The 17,196-nt window shown below is 34.2% G+C and overlaps 1 protein-coding gene across 1 annotated transcript in view; it reads left to right on the plus strand.

Moving 5' to 3' along the window:
- Positions 1 to 17,196, plus strand: part of Sos (Son of sevenless guanine nucleotide exchange factor) — a 74,862-nt gene that overhangs the window by 23,461 nt on the left and 34,205 nt on the right. The window contains exons 5-9 of the mRNA XM_072526955.1: positions 6,770 to 6,948; positions 7,006 to 7,166; positions 7,249 to 7,557; positions 13,041 to 13,299; positions 13,443 to 13,658. Coding sequence (XP_072383056.1) covers positions 6,770 to 6,948; positions 7,006 to 7,166; positions 7,249 to 7,557; positions 13,041 to 13,299; positions 13,443 to 13,658 — 1,124 coding nt within the window. The remainder of the gene's footprint in view (positions 1 to 6,769; positions 6,949 to 7,005; positions 7,167 to 7,248; positions 7,558 to 13,040; positions 13,300 to 13,442; positions 13,659 to 17,196) is intronic.

The following is a 17,196-nucleotide window of genomic DNA, read 5'->3' on the forward strand; positions in this document are numbered from 1 at the left end:
GAAACGTCCGAATTATTATGTTCTATTGTTATCCATTGTACAACCGTGGCAGTAAGTTGTGAATAAAAGAAGTACCGGTGTGCTGTTCAAAAACAACCTCACTGTAGAAAACGATCTAAGGACAGCAGAGATACAAAAAACAGTGGATATAAGTACCCCTTTTAGACGAAGCAACTGGTGTCGGACACCAGTGTCCGCAATGCAATGTTTTAAATGAACCAGTACAGACGAGCAACTTTTAGTCTCTGACTGCTTTTAGTGGCTCAGTAGTCACCGATGTGTGTCACACCTTCGTCACCAGGCTGGCCACCGGACACCGTATTGTTTTTAGCAGAGTATTGTTTTGAATCGAAGCGTTCACGCGAGCCACACACAGGTGCCTTGTTTTTAGTTTTGTTTTAATAATTTGCTACATGTTAAGTAGGCAAGTTAATGTGCATTTGAATACGGAAAAATTTTTAACTGCTGTTCAAGACGAACCAGTTCTCTGGGACCATAAATTAGAACAATCATCATCATCATCATCATCACTAGCTCGACAACCCTTTTTGGGTCTTGGCCTATTCTAGGATTCTTCTCCATTCTGATCTGTTTTGTGCTTTTTTTCTGCAGTTTTTTATTTTTAAGGTTGTTATATCATTTTCTATTTGTTCTAAGTATCTCAGCTTCGGGCTTCCTCTTGTTCTTTTTCCTACTGGCATCTGTTTGAATATTTTGTTTGGTATTTCGCCCTCTTCCATTCTTTCTACATGTGCTATCCAACGCAGCCGTCCTATTTTAATGAATGTTATAATATCCGGATCCTGGAATATTTTGTATAGTTCAGAGTTGTATCTTCTTTGCCATATTCCGTTTTCTTTTGTGCCCTTATATATGTGTCGCAAGATTTTTCTTTCGAAGGTGGCTAACAACGTTTCCTCTCTTTTAGTGAGTGTTCAGGTTTCTGAGCCGTATGTGAGTACCGGTCTTATTAGGGTTTTATATATTTGGCATAAATTAGAACAATATACCACAAAATAGTTAAAAGAAATGTATAGAAAGAAATATCAAAATTTGAAGATTTTATACAGAAAGGGAGCAAAGAGCTTTTGATAGCTCTGCACTAATGGTGGATGCACCCATTATCTTTTATTTCATTGAGATTCATGTTTAAACTAATGTAATTGTAAATTACTAAATAAAGTAAATGTAAATAAACCATCGGTATCCGCACCAATCGCTTCGTCTGAAAGGGTACTAAGTTATACATAGTAGTATCCAATCCATAATTAGAATAAAACTTTAGTTTTAATTCTAACTATGGATTCGATCATTTCGATAGATATTGCTGACAGGTTACGAAGTAGAAAAGAAGTAGTTTTACATCTTACAATAACCTGTGATGGAACTTTATTGCTGCAAAAATAACAAGAAAGCAATGAAGGAAGAAAAAAGAAAACTCGTATGTATATGGTCGTAATGCAGCCGATTAAAATGATTTAGAGCATGTTTGGAATAGCCTAGTGGTCTAAAAGATGGAGATGTCGGCAAGTGTTGCTCATGCGTGGTATAGCGACCGCATACAGCTGTCATAACCCAAGAAAAAAGGCGGAAATGCATTTGAATTTGACAGCTATAATTGAGCGAAGCAGTTCAGGGACAAATGATTGATGGATTGAAAGATGGCGTGCGTCATCTTTCTTTTTATGACAATAATACAGAATCTAACTAGACGATAGGGAAAATGTATTGAGAAGAATAAAGAGTTGTTAACAAAGCTCATCAGACCTGTTAAACTGTTTGTTCGGGCTGTTAGGCCGTTGTCTTCTGAGATTAGTTCTCGACGTTTCGCCAACACTAGGGGTTGGCATCTTCTGGAGAGGTTAAGCAGTAACATCTCCAGAAAATGCCAACCCCTAGTGTTGGCGAAACTTCGAGAACTAATCTCAGAAGACAACGGCCTAACAGCCCGAACAAACAGTTTAACAGGTTAGACGATGGCCGTGAAAGCCTAACGCAAAGCTCATCAGGTTAATTTTTGATCCACACGTGTAAAAGGGGAGTTCAACATGGATACATAAAATCATACTCGGTTAAAGAAAATAGCTGTACATTGATTATATTTAAACAAGTAAAATAATTTTGAAATATATCTGTTATAACATTTATATTTTCAAAAACAGCCAAACTTACTTTTAGCTTAAGAATACACGTAGTAATGTTCGCACTACTTAGTAAATCTCATAGCTTTCATTGTGTTGCAAGCTGCTTTTTTTGTTTATTTGCACTTGACATAATTTTCCTGTTTTGTTTATGTGCACAACTATTTACATTTTTGTAGCATGTTCTATGTATAAATAAATAAATCAATTACCTGTAACCTGTTTGATGTGTATAAAGCATATCAGGCCTAAAAACAATCATAAATAAAAAACGTTTTGATAAATATATCACTTACTATTTTATCAAACAGGATAACGAAAAATGAGAAATTGAAGTTGATGGTAAGAGGATTGAATTCTGCGGAACAACAAAATACATGCATGTTGTAAAAAAAGAAGTCATAGCTTCCAAGAAGTAAAGATTTTAAATATTTGAAGGTAGTCGTTGAAAAAACACGGGAAAAGACAGATATGCAAAGGGGAATTTACTAAGAATGGGGAATGCAAACTTTAGAAGAAGTTTGGAAGAAGAAAATTTATAAGATCTCTTTGCCTTTATCCCTATGCTGGGTCGGCTTCTCTAATTACATTTCTCCATAAGTTTCTATCTTGGACCACATCAATATCAATTCCCTTTACTGACATGTCCTGCCTAAGCGTCTCCCCAGCTCTTCTTTGGTCTTCCTCTCTTACTCCTTCCATGAACCCGTAGATCAGCAATTGGGTGATTAACGTCTGAACGTTGGATATGACCAAACCATCTTAACTTATGCTCCCTCATTTTGGCATCCATTGGTGTCACTTCTAAACTTCCCCTAATATACTCATTCTTAATGTTATCCCCTTTTGCCCTCTTTCTTTTCAACTGTCCAACATTCAGTTCCATACCAGTTTTATAGAATTTTCCCTTCAGCGTCATTGGAATTTTTTGTCACACAACACATCACTCGCTTCCTTCCTCTTCATCCTTCCAACCCTAATTTTCCTGCATGCATCTTCATCTATTTCCGCATTACTCTGTAATACCGATCCTAGGTACTTCAAATTATTACTTTTCACAATCATTTCACCATCCAAAGATACCATTTTATTTTTAGTAATTTCATTTTTAAATGAACATTCCAAATACTCTGTTTTTGCCCTACTAAGTTTTAAACCTTTTTCCTCAAGAGCTTGTCTCCACTATTCCGGTTTTTGTTTTAAGTCGCTTAACACTACATCATCAGCATGCGTTAAGTATCTGATCCAAAACTAATTAGAATAAATAAGGACTAAGCACCGAGCCCCGGTGCAATCCTACTTTCACATGAAATTTATCAGTCTCTCCCACACGTGTCTTAACACTAGTTGTTACTCCCTCGTGCATGTCTCTTACAATTTTTTATATTTTCACCGAGGATTCCTTTCTTATGGAGTGCCCACCACAGAGTCTCTCGAGAAACTCTATCATATGCTTTCTCAAGATCAGTGAATACCATATGAGCGTTTGTTTCTTTATTTCAGTATTTTTGCATCATATGCCTTATAATTAATCTCTCCCATATTTTCGTGGTGTGACTAAGTAGTGTTATGGCCCTGTAGTTTATCCATTGTTCTATCTCCCTTGTTTTTGTAAACAGGTACTAACACACTGCTTCTCAATTCGCCTGGCATTTGTCCAACTTCTAATATTCTATTAAATATTTAAATATAAAGAAAATTTATAAGGTACCAAGAACGATACCAATAAAGGCAAAAGTAAAGAAGCAAGGTCTTCAGAGACTCAGTAGTTCTTCTCTTCCTCATAGGAAGAGAGAAAGAACCACCAAAAACACTTTGGTAAGTAATATAATAAGGAAAATATAACAATACGACATATAGATCGAATGTACAATAAAGAAAATATGTGGAAAATGAAGTTGTAATAAAATACGTGTAAAATAAAGTGAAACATTGGAAATAATGGAGAAAATTGTGAAAACAGGAAAATACATCGTGTTTTGTTACAAAATTTGAAGCGTTTAGCGTATACAAATGTTTTTTAAATGCCATATGTATTGTAAATGCCATTTGATGCACAAAAAATACCTTTCCAAATTGTTAATTGCAAATATTGGATATTTTTGGCAAAATTCTTCATTTTTTATAAATAAATCAGTTGACACACTCACACAGTACTCACACTCAATCAGTAGAAGCACAAAATGAATTAAGTGTAGTGCAAAAAATACCACCATTATGTCGATAGAAGTACCTGCGAGACGATATCTGAATATTATGAGCTATCCTAGTTAGTAAGACATTACATCTGATTAAGACATAAACATTGTAATACAGGCTCACTAAGGTCAGGTCAGGAAAAGAACCAAGGTGACTGACGTCATCAAAATGATAGCCAGACTAAAATGGAGATGGGCAGGACACGTATCCAGAATAACGGATGGGCGATAGACAAAGAGGTTATTGGAATGGAGACCAAGGGAACCAAGAGAGTCATCGGTCGACCACCTACATGATTGGCTGACGATTTAAGAAGACAAAATAAAAATTGGATGAGAGTGGCGCAAAATAGACGGGGTTGGAAAAACAAGGAAGAGTCCTATGTTCAGCAGGTAACTTTTGAGGCTGGATGATGATGAAGGGTAACTACAAACACCACAATACGCACAAAATGACATACTACAAGAATCATCTTAAGGTACTAGTACAGATTAGAAGGCTAAAAAAGCATATTTAAAAAAAATTCTTAGCAAAGAAAAGATACAAATAATATCTATAGATTCTTAGGACCATACATAGGCAACAGAATAAAGTGGTATCTACAAATAGAAAGGGATTGCAAATGGCACACAAGGAATCAATATTATGAAGACCCTGTCTGAAACATGGTGGAGAGCAGACCCAGTAACATTCTTAAATATTTATAAAGACATATACATACTACGTCTACATTTTGGGCACAGGATAATTCCCAAATTAAAAAAACAACTAAACAAATTATACAGAATGTAGTACCAATCCGATGGATGAATGACAATATACTGGGTGTATATATAGGGTGGATGCTTTAATATCCTCATTTATTTCGTTGTAGATTTTCTCTCACTAGAGCATTATCGTGCAGAAGAATGACACCATATGAGAGCTTCCTTGGACGTTTTCGTCTTATTGCTTGATGGAAATTATTGCTTGTTCAAAGTTTGATTATACAGGTTTACGTTAATATGTACTCTAGGTTCTGTAAACTCTATGACAAAGGGTCCTTCATGGCCGAAAAAATTGGTGCTAATTTTCCGATTAAGTTAAAGTACGACGAAAAAAAAAGGTAGGAGAGGAGCCGGCCGCAAAAAATTATCTTGGTTAAGGAATATTAAAGAATGGACAGGAATACACAATACAGGCGAGCTGTGTCACGCCGCCAAGAACAGAATTCTAGTAATGACATAGTCGCCTATGCACTTTGGTGTATGGCATGTTAAGAAGAAGAAGACGACGAAATCAAGCTCGTCAAAAGGATCCACTTTTGATTATGTAACAAATTTATCACCAGTATCAATTTCGTATACTTTCTTAGCAATTCTTTTATAGTTAATAAGAACCACAAAATAGAAAATATTTTTTTGCTATGACTTTCAAATATGTTATTTGTTTACAATTTAAAACAAATATTAAAATGATTTTAAAAATCCCATACGTTCATACCTCTTATAGCAGCAACACGCTCAAATCTAGCAAAAATTGTCCTGCTTTTGTTTCTTAATTTGTGAGTTTTAAGACAAATATTTTTCTGTCCTGTGATTTAGAACTTGCCGTTTCGACATACTATTTATATTTTTATCACAACATGACAACACTACACTCAAGCGACAGAAATGAGATTTTCCTACTGATTCTATTACAGCACACGTGGTATTCGCGATTTTTGCTTAAAGGTAAGAGAGAATTGGTCTAAAGTTGCCGGCAACGGAGAGCACCGCTACAACCTGGAATTAAATGCCATAAAGCGTATTTATCGACAAAATCACGTCAGCTCAGTCAGTAGATTTACATATTTCATGAAAAATGAATCCCAAAAGTTTTAGTTGTTAGTTTGTTGTACGAGGAAGAGGAACAACAAAGTAAACTTTCAAAAAAGGAAAGTAAAAAATGGATGCATGAAAATTTTAAAAAGCGAAACACGGAAAGTAAATTTGCTACTTTATTTCCTGATTTAATCGATCATCAAGGCAAATTTTATTAATACTTTAGAATGAGTTACGAATAATATCACTCTATTTCGTCGAACCATCGAAAATATTCCATTCCGGATTTTTGGCGCGTTTTGATGTGTTCCGTTTCCGTAAAGTACTCGCTGATTCATTTGAATACACAAAGATATTTGGATCTTTATAGTGAGTTCCGTTGCGGGACGGTCCGGACAAGTGCGCGCTTAGCTAAATTGGGCGAATAATCCTGGGACGCCAAACCAACTCAAAACTGAAATAGCAGTCCCCGTAGATTATATTTCCTGTTTAAAGTCCTCTATGTAATTAAACATCCAAAAGCTCTGCATAGTTACTATTTCCTGCACAAAACTGCCTTCCTTCCATCTAGAATGCACAAATATGTCCGAATTTTAGGCGATAACTATGTTTTCTGTTATTTTCCAGGCTCTTATGGATATGTTTTATCAAGATGAAGGGGGAGGTTCGAGTAATTTAAACGAAACACCGGTGATGCTATCAACAGCGCCCAGGACCAGTCTTACTTATGAAGAAACTGTCAGAGAACTCATCGCTTCTGAAAAAGCTTATCTGAAGGAATTGCACATGTTGATCAAAGTATTTAGGTACATTTTATATTTGTATTTTCTAAAATTATGTTATTAACATTTTACTCATTACAGAGAGGAAATTATTAAATTGAATCCAGGTCCGCAGGATATAGAGAAGATATTTTCAAATATTATGGACATCTATGAATTGACTTACACACTGTCGGGTAGTTTAGAAGATGTTAGGGAAATGGCCCAAGAGAAGATGCCTTATATTGGTAGCTGTTTTGAAGGTTAGTAAAAAATTAAATGCTTATTTCCTAAAAAATTACGAAAACCTTTTAAACCTTTATAAACCTTTAATTTTCTTTACAGAACTTGCAGAAGCAGCAGAATTCGATGTATACATCAAATATGCTAGAGACGTCACATCACCGAGTTGTAGAGAAACTTTGAACACTTTATTGACTAGGCCAGAAGTTCAAAGCTCACTAAACACTGCAGGGCAAGGGATGCCGCTCGCTCTTCGATACTACTTACCAGCATTGCTCATGGGACCTATATGGCATTGTTTTTCGTATTTGGATTATATAACGATATTAAAGGGTTTGACGCCTTCCACCGAGGATAGGGAGACGTTGGCGCAAGTCGAAGGATTGTTGAAGCCCTTACAAATTACGTTAGGTAAGAATATATTTCCCTTCTTCAGATTATTTGATGCTATCAGCGCAAAAGTGGTGTAACCCCGGACTACTTACTTAGGAGATAATAAGGAATTAAAATTTGGGTAAACTGATTTTTAATATAATTTTTTTTGTAAACATTATTTTAATTGTTGCATTTTGATTTATAACAAATACTTTAGAATCTACACTAATTGTATAGTTTTGTGTTAATTAAGCTAATAATTAGAAAAAAAAAATGTGGGTTACACCACTTTTGCACGTATCATATTTTGGTTGTATGTGAAATAATAAACAGGTTACACCACATGAGCACAAGTTTTAGTAGGAAACAATGCAAATAGTACATAGTTATGGTAATTCTTCGTCTGACTCATAATGAAACACTTTATCTTGGACTGTGTTGGAACTATTAAGGCTATTATAGAAAGTATGATGTTCTGGCGGGATGAACTGTAACAATTCAAGAAGGTCTTTTTTCTTTTTTTCTGCAATATTTGGTTTTTCCAAAGCATTTAGTTGTACTACAGTTTCTGACTGCTTTTTCTTCACACTGACTTCTTCAAAGAGGACTTCTTCATTATTTGAGTATTTGTAGAAGATTGAAAATGGATGAAGTTTATCGAATTTTAACCACTGAATTTTCAACCACTCCACTTTCGTTTTACCAACTGAAATTTTTCGATTAGTTTTATTTTTTTCTAGTGATTTGGAAGAGAAAAAAATCACTTGCAGTCAGTTGTATAACTTTAAATGGTTTTTTTTTCAAGCTGTTTTAATTACTTCAATCCAGTTATATGGTACATATATTACCTTAAAGATTTTTTTATTTTTTTTCTATTAGGCCAAAATCTTGGTCACAGTGTAGGTATGAGTGTCCACTGACCAAAAATTTATGGTCTATTTCTTCAATAGTGAACTCCGGATTAGATACCACATACTGGCAAATCAATGACAACTTAATGTTTCTATTTTGCCCCCCACACTGATCGAAGTACATGATTACTTTTTTAGTAGTCACAAAATTAAAAAAAAAAATACATCAAGCAAGATCCTACTTCTTGCGATTCTCGTGAGGCTTCCGACTCGTTCCAAACAAACATGTAGGCATCATCTGTCCCCATGTTGTGAATACCAAAGCAAAAAGTCCATAGCTGTAGGGGTAGGTAAGGTTTTCATCAAGTCAAAAGTTATTACACTGACATTAGTTGATGACTTTGCCAGAGTGGTATCATCTTTTAATACCTGTCTAGATCTGTCTGATTTTTTCTGGTGTAACTCTTTTTCACGTTGCAATTCTTGTTTTAGCTGTTCATTTTCAGCACATTTAATTTTGTTATTAAAGAGATCACATTTTTTGCAAGAGTCACTGATGGGTGCATGAAAGCGTAGGTTACAACATTCATTGAAAGTTTTACGAAAATGAAAGATGAGACAGGTTCATGTGTAGTATCTTTATAAAGAGAATACATTCGTCCAAGGCTCAGATCTGGAGCAAGAAATCTCCTATTCTCACTTTTGTGTCTCGTATAATGAGGTTCATAGACTGGAAACCTGCCAATGAATTCTTTTACCTCTGCGATCTTATTGTATGGTATTTTGTTTACAGAACTTTGTCGACCTTTTTAATCAATAGGTGGAACATGCTGAATAGTTTTATGTTTAGTTTTATGTATAGTGTTATGTTTGCCACTGTAACTAATGAGAACAGTAATGAATTCTGAGTGTCAAAATTGGCCAGTGCGTAAAAGCTTTTGAATATTTCCAGCTCACGTTAAGTTGAGTGGTGTAACGAGGTTACACCACTCTTGCTCTATAGTTTTACTTAATATGAACCGTGCAAAAACAGATTTTTTTGGCGCCATCCGTTGATGGTTATTAAAAGGTGGCTACACTACTGTTGTATTGAAGATCATAATGTAACGAATGTATTTTACAACAAAACAGCATTTTGCAAAAAATGTGGGTTACACCACTTTTGCGCTGATAGCCTCATTTCTCTTATAATGAACTATAGGATTATAATTCCGTATTATAATCTTGGTATCTGGCTTGGTGGAAATAAAACGGAGAACACATTGAATTTTTAACATTTTTTATTTACACTTTTCCAAGTATTCGTTTCGTCCCTGTATATATTGTTAACAACTAAAAACTCTTAAACTACATCTGATCTATATAATTGGCAAGCGAAAACTGAGTCGATTGCTATTTACTACAAATTATATTAATTTTTTTTTGTCGTTCTGATGGTTACTGAATATCAATCGCCAAATCTAGTGAATCTATAATATGTAATTCATATTTCAAAGGAAGAAAGCAACCTTGAGATAAACAGACTGTTAATTTTTATTATTAAAACGTCTTGAAGTGTTTAAAGAATTTATTGTAGAAACATTATATCGATGCTGATCACTATACGTAGGCAAATATACAAAATGCATATTTTGCATACTTTAAGCAAATATCTGAGGATTTTGCATATTTATACAAAAATTGCATAAAATGCATAAACTTCAATTAATATCGAATTGCGGATTTTAACCCATTAGTACCCAGATTATTTTTTCGTAGTTTTTAATGTGATGCTAATATTTTTTTGTGGGCAGTTTTATTAAAAAACATAAAAATAAATGAATTTACGCATTCGGATTTATAAATCACTCAGTATATGATGTTACATATATGTAACGCTAGGAGCTAATGGTTGCAAAACATACAAAATATATTTGTAAACAGTTCTATTTATTTAAAAACTGAAAATAATGAAAAAGGAATTTAAACATTTTGTTTTGTGTGATAGGTAACGAAACAATCAATAATACAGAGACCTAAGTTACATTTTTTACTAATCGTGCGTGTTGAACTTTTGCAAAATCTTCCAGCACAACGTCTTCTTTTGTCGTTTGGAATTTTATCCACTAGGTGTTCCTTCCTATCATATCTAATTTCATCGGCTATTCTTTGCGCATTAGAAGATGGAGATGGAGTCCTGCCAGTGCCTTTGGGAGATGACGAATATTTCTTCAAATAAACTTGCACGATAGCCCTTCGAAAGTATATTTGGGACATCTGAGAGTTGTTTGATTTTCGATACAAACACCACGCGTTATTGACTGAAACATCAAGAAGCCATGTAAACAATGCCCAGTACGATTTTCTGTTTCTAATTTGAATCCCGTACTGTCCAACATTCTGATCCATTCGATCAGTACCACTCATTTTTTTGTTATACTCTGCAAGTACTGCTGGTCTGCTAACAACTATGTATTTTTTCCTTTTGCGAATAACGTCTAACATTTTTTATTGGATTGATGCCATATCTATTTGAAGCAATGCAAACTACGGAATTATCGACCCATTTAGCTACTAGTACAGCATCCGTCTTACTAATATGCGTTTCATAGCATCCCCTTTCCTTTTTCTGAATATCTTTTTTAGCTAATAAAGGACAGCTCCTAGCTAAACGGTTTTCCCTAATAGTCCCCGTGCCTCCATATCCTTTCAAACGTAAATAAGACAATAAACTGAATGTAGTAAATAAATTGTCAAAGTGAAATAAGAATGGAAAAGATTTCAGATTATCAGGTAGTTCTTCTATCATTTTCACCAGTGGTACTGCCGCCTTTCCAAAGTTTCTTTCTATGTCAATATCAGGAGATTTTCCTTGATATATCTCGCAATCAATCAAATAGCCCATCACTGTATTTAGGCACCAGATTTTATAACCAAATCGTATGGGTTTAGCCCTTAAAAATTGCTTGCAGCTGTGTTTACCATAGTATTTGACCACACTTTCGTCGAAAGCCAGATCTTTTTCGGGAACAAAATACTTTCTGAATCTGTTATTTACTTTATTTATACATAGCCGTATTTTCCAGAGCTTATCACCCTTATCAATATTTGCGTTAGAATTCAAGTGAATAGCCTCAAAATTTGCTCAAATCTGTTGCGTCTCATAGCATTATATACAAGTTCGTTTCTAGTGTCAAGACTTTGCTCCCAATACATACACTTGCTGGGATGATTATTATATCCACTAAGAATCAATATAGCAATGAAACATTTCATTTCCTCTGGCGAGACTCCTGGGTCGGGTAGGTTCTTGAAAGTAGCATATTGGTTTGTTTCCTGTACCAGGAATAAAATGATTTCTTCATCTATGAACATTTCGAATATATCACCAACTGATTTATTTTCAAACAGTGAATAATCTAACTCAGGAAATTGTTTCTCGTTATATGTGAAATCTCCCGAAACCCAATCCCGGGATTCAGAAACTTTTGGATATACCATATGAGCAGGTGTAATATCGATATCATTTGCCAAAGAAATGTTACCTTCTGTCGATTCTGACTGTTGAATAGAAATTTCTTCTCCTAGTATTCCATCAGCAGTTCTATCTTCTGCATCGGCAAGTAGCTGACGTTTGCACAAATTGTCGAAATCATCATCCGTCAGAGTAGCCGGATCCGGTGGCGTTATATTTTAAAGTTCTATAAACACTCTGTATACTAATACTTCGAAAAATGTTACTAAAAATGAACAAAACATGTGATATATTGGTAAAAAATAACTGGAGAATATGCTTACATTACATCCTAGCGTTACAAATAATGTAACAGTCAATTTCCTAACCGAACAACTTTTTTATTTGAAAAAATATCCAAGCTTTTTTACACAAAAAATATGTATTTATATTTTCTTATACTATCCGTTTTCTAATCTTAACTTTATTATACAAAATGAGATTTATATACTTACTCTTTATCAACGAAGTCCGTTATTTGGATATATTCAATAACACTAACAGTGTTGCCAAGCGGCAGCTGATGGAAATGTCCCGTTTTAAATCTCAAGCGTTGGAGGAAAAGTCCACTTTTGCATCTTAACCAATTATTTCACATCAAATTACTACTAGGAACTGTCCACTTTTGTTCTTTATAAAATTGTTAATATATGGATCTTTAATCACTGATTACAGGGGTGTATTTAACTAATTTTGACCAAAAAGTGGAAATGTCCGGTTTTGCATCTAGACCCCTCATATGATCAAGGCAGGACAAAATTTAAAAATATTGAACAGAATGAACAGAGTTGCGGAAGAAATTAGAAAAAGTTTCCTTTTGTAAACCTGATATCAAGCATAAAAAAGTATTCCTCAAATCTCCTATAAAATTCAACTTTATAAAGAAATGCTTCCAAATATTCCACTTCCACCAGAACCCGTTCTAACACGATGGGAAACATGGCTGGAAGCCGCTTTTTTATTCAGACTATTTCGTAGAGTTAAAAAATTGACGCTTTAACGGATGAAAGTTGCCAATCTTTGCTAGATGCTAAAAAAAATTTTAAAAACAACGTTCTTCAGCAGCAACTTTCATTAATTAAATCAAATTTAAGTCTACTAATCACTTTCTATAGAATACATTAGTTTTATTTGTTTTGCTCATTTTTCATACTCATACTCTCGTATCCTTTTAGGAAGTTGTGTTCCCACTCAAACATTACCCAGGAGTTCAGCTCCGCTTCCCCAGGCGAGAGCAAGACGACAAGCAGCACTTATAAAGATCCACGAACTGGAAAAGATCGTAGAAAACTGGGATTCAAAGGATCTGGGGCAGTGTTGTAACGAATTCGTTAAAGAAGATACTTTGATCAAAGTTGGCAACAATAAAAGACTGACCGACAGACGGGTGTTCCTTTTCGATGGTCTGATGATACTCTGCAAACCAAATTCAAGGTAAGATATCCTTCAGATATCCAGATACTTCACAGCATTTTCTATATTTATAAGAATGTAATTTATGTGAATGAAACTAAAAATACGGTTATTTTTGAGTTTAGTGAAGAAAATGTATGTTAATAACACATTGATTTATGTAGGAGGCAGAGTTCAGTGCACCATCCGAGTCATCCCGAATGCAAGCTCAAGGAGAGGTTCTTCATTAGAAAAGTGGAAATCATAGATCATCAAGATACGGAAGAATTGAAACATGCTTTCGAAATATCTCCGAGGCAGACTCCTTCTGTCATTCTGTGTGCCAAATCGATGGAGGACAAAAATTCTTGGATGGCGGATTTGGTGATGCTGAATAACAGGTGAGTAAGATATATATTTATCTATTTCTTTTATAATATATCTTAGTTAAAAAAATAATTGATAATTTATGCTGTCAGGTCTGGTTCTAAGCACCGCACGTTCTACACGTAGAATTGTCTGCATTACCAACAAAAATTGTTGGCTACGGGCATGAATGCAGTCTTAATATTATCTAACCAAGTTCGTGCGTGTGTGAAAGTACGGTAGTGAATTTTACCTTGTAATTGTCAACACTCAGGATAGAAGATCAATGCTGTTTGGACTGTTTTATGTTCTCTCGCCGAGGAGATTTCAGGATCTGTAACTTCTGCACGGTCGATGTCAATGGTGACGTCTATGGTCTATAGATAGTGGTTTTGCCGGGCAGCCTACCAGTATCGATCGTTTCTGCAGCTTTTATGGAAGGACCAAGAGGATATCCTAATAGTCAGAGATGGTAGTTTGGTTGGGCAACCTTTTCTGATCACACGGTCTTCTAGCGTAATCGGGTGGAATCGGTCGATTTATGAGAACTTGGATGTAATAATCCTAATTTCTGATACATAATTCTATCTGAATTAATTATCAGCTTAGAGATGCTTGGATAGTTATGGTGATTCAGCAGTATTTATTTTAATACTTGGGACTTAGGTGACGAAGGAGCAAGCAGTCTTCTTTTTAATGCCTAACCCCAAAATTCTAAATAATGACACTATCGTAGATCTTTAGCTGACCTTGAGGAGACATTACCGATGGACTGTACCAATGGTGAATGTTTTGTTTTAACATAATGAATAACCTGTTAATTAACTTTTAATTTGTGTTATGTGATACATCCCAACAACTATTCGCTGTGTGCAAGTACTTGGAGGGGATACGAGAAACGATCGTGCGCGTGCAGCGGGGAAATATTGCAACTTTGTTAGCATTTGTTTCATAAGTAGTTATTGAAGAAAATGGGATTTCGCAAATGCTGTGTTATAAATTGTAAAAATACAACAAAAAATAGTAAATTCAAGTTCTATAGGTTTCCAACTTCTAAGCACAAATTAATGTAACGAGAAAAGTGGATTTATATCATAATAAAGCAGAAGTAAGTAATATAACGCAAATTCTGTATTCTTACGCACGATTTCGTAATAAGTTTGACGTGAACATTAGATTAAAGTTCACTTTTTAAGTGTAAATTTCAATAATATAAAGTTCACTTTAAAGTGTAAATTTCAATAATAATCATGTTGGTTCAAGTTTATTCAATTTAGTCTAAAATGAACATTAGTTAAAGTATACTTTAGGTTGTCCTTATGCAATTGAGCGTTAATATCGCTCCAAACTATTGATATGATTTGCAATTATTAATTGTATTTTACAGTGGATACGATAGTTGGTTGAAAAGGTATTTTATTTATTTATTTATTTATTTATTTACGGGATGTCCCCATTTTACAAAATTTAACAAAAATAAAATATGCTAACCATAATACAAGTACATACTAAAACTAAGTATTAAATAATGATTAAATAATTATTGTTAAACAAATGATCAAATTAAGTAAATTAAATTAAATCTCCTGAAGATCTTAATAAAATGAAATGATCTTAATAAAATGAAATGAAATGAATACTCCAAGTTAAATGTCACTCATCTTTGATTCCTAACATACTCCGTCAAACAGTGCTTAAATCTTACAGATTTTATATCCACCAGATCATGAAGAATCAAAATCCTGTTAATAGGAGAGAATTTGCCATAGTTAGTGTGATAGTGTTTTATAGAAAACAAATGCATGTCTCTAAAAATTCTAGTGTTACATCTAAAGTTGATAAGACTTAATAAATCAGAACAGTCAGTGGTATGGTCAAGTAGTTTATGGAGAAAAACTAGATCACGTTTAGTTCTGTAGTCTTCTAAGGCACTGATATTTAGCCTTAACCTTAGTTCTACCGAAGACATGTTCCTTAAGTTTAATCTATAAGCACAAATCTGGAGAAACTTATTTTGAATTTTTTCAAGGGTGTGAATATGGTTAAAACAGTATGGTGACCATACAAGCATGGATGCTACGGACGAAAGTAAGATATACAATTCTATATGTGGGCACTGAAAGATCTCGAGAGTTTCTTGTGATAAAACCTAGATTTCGATAAACTTTATTTGACAAATTGTTGATGTGGGGGATAAATGACAAGGAACTGTCAAATAACACTCCCAAATCTTTTATTTCAGTCACTCTTGATAGAAGACTTGTATTAATGTGATAGTCAAACACAACAATATTTTTAGATTTGCTAAAGGATATAACAAAACACTTATGTTTATTTAACTGGAGACCATCGGAAAGAGATCAATTATACAGGGAAGTAAGGTCTTCCTGGATAAACTTTAAAATATAACTTAAGGTTATCAGCAAATAGCAAAAACCGACAGACCTTTATTACCTCAGAAATATCAGTAATAAACAAATTAAAGAGAAGAGGACCCACATGTGAACCTTGTGGGACCCCTGAACTGACAAAGATAGGAATTGAAAGTGAACCCTTTACAAAAAAAAAACAAACTGAATTATTTCATCAAGATAACTACTTAACCATGAAAGAAACCACTCAGGAAAGCCAATACATCTTAATTTAAAGATGAGTAAAGAATGGATTACTGTGTCAAAGGTCTTCGAGAAGTCAGTATAGATGGAGTCCACTTATTACCCATCCTCGAAAGCCCTGATAATATAATCATGATACAAAACAAGATTTGTAGATGTAGAGTTACCCTGCCTAAATCCATGTTGCTCATTAATCAAGAAATTCCTACAATGCCAAGTAAGATATTTGTTTAGAATTAGTTCAAAAAGTTTAGGGATGGCAAATAACATAACAACAAGCCTATAATTTTTTGTATTGTCTCTGTCACCGTTTTTAAATACAGGAGTTATATAACTGTCACGCCACTTACTAGGGAAGGTGTGTAGTCTCAAAGATAAATTAAATAATACATGTAACGGTTTGGATAGACTGTAGACACATATTTTTAAGAAATATGTAGGAATATTATCAGGGCCATAACTCAGTTTATCCTTTAGACCATTTATAGACTCAAAGACTTTAGAAAGTGAAAATTGGATAAATGGATTGTCAACAGAATTTTTTACTTTAAAATTGAAGTTACTTAAATTAACTTTGTCCGAGCGATAGACACTAGAGAAATGGCTCACAAAGAAGTTTGCTATTTCCTCACTTGATTCAGCTAACAAGTCATTAAAATGCATGACATTTGGAATTCCGTGGCTTTTATTCAAAGAGTTTATATGGTTCCACAATTGTTTTGAGTCTGAGTGAATAGATTCCTCAATGTTGGAGATCTGTAGCATTGATCTGTTAATGTTTTGCATTGTGTTCTAAGATCTGAAAATAAGGTATAATCAGCTGCTAACTGAGTATGTTTGGATCTAGCATGAGCAGTTTTTTTTTAAATAACAAGTTTTTTTTAATCTGGAGGAAACCAACGAGGAAATTTTGAAGGTTTATATGTTTTTTTTTCGGAACAAAGAGTGATATTGCTTC

The sequence above is a fragment of the Diabrotica undecimpunctata genome, chromosome 3 (assembly GCF_040954645.1).
Source record: "Diabrotica undecimpunctata isolate CICGRU chromosome 3, icDiaUnde3, whole genome shotgun sequence".
Classification (NCBI taxonomy): domain Eukaryota; kingdom Metazoa; phylum Arthropoda; class Insecta; order Coleoptera; family Chrysomelidae; genus Diabrotica; species Diabrotica undecimpunctata.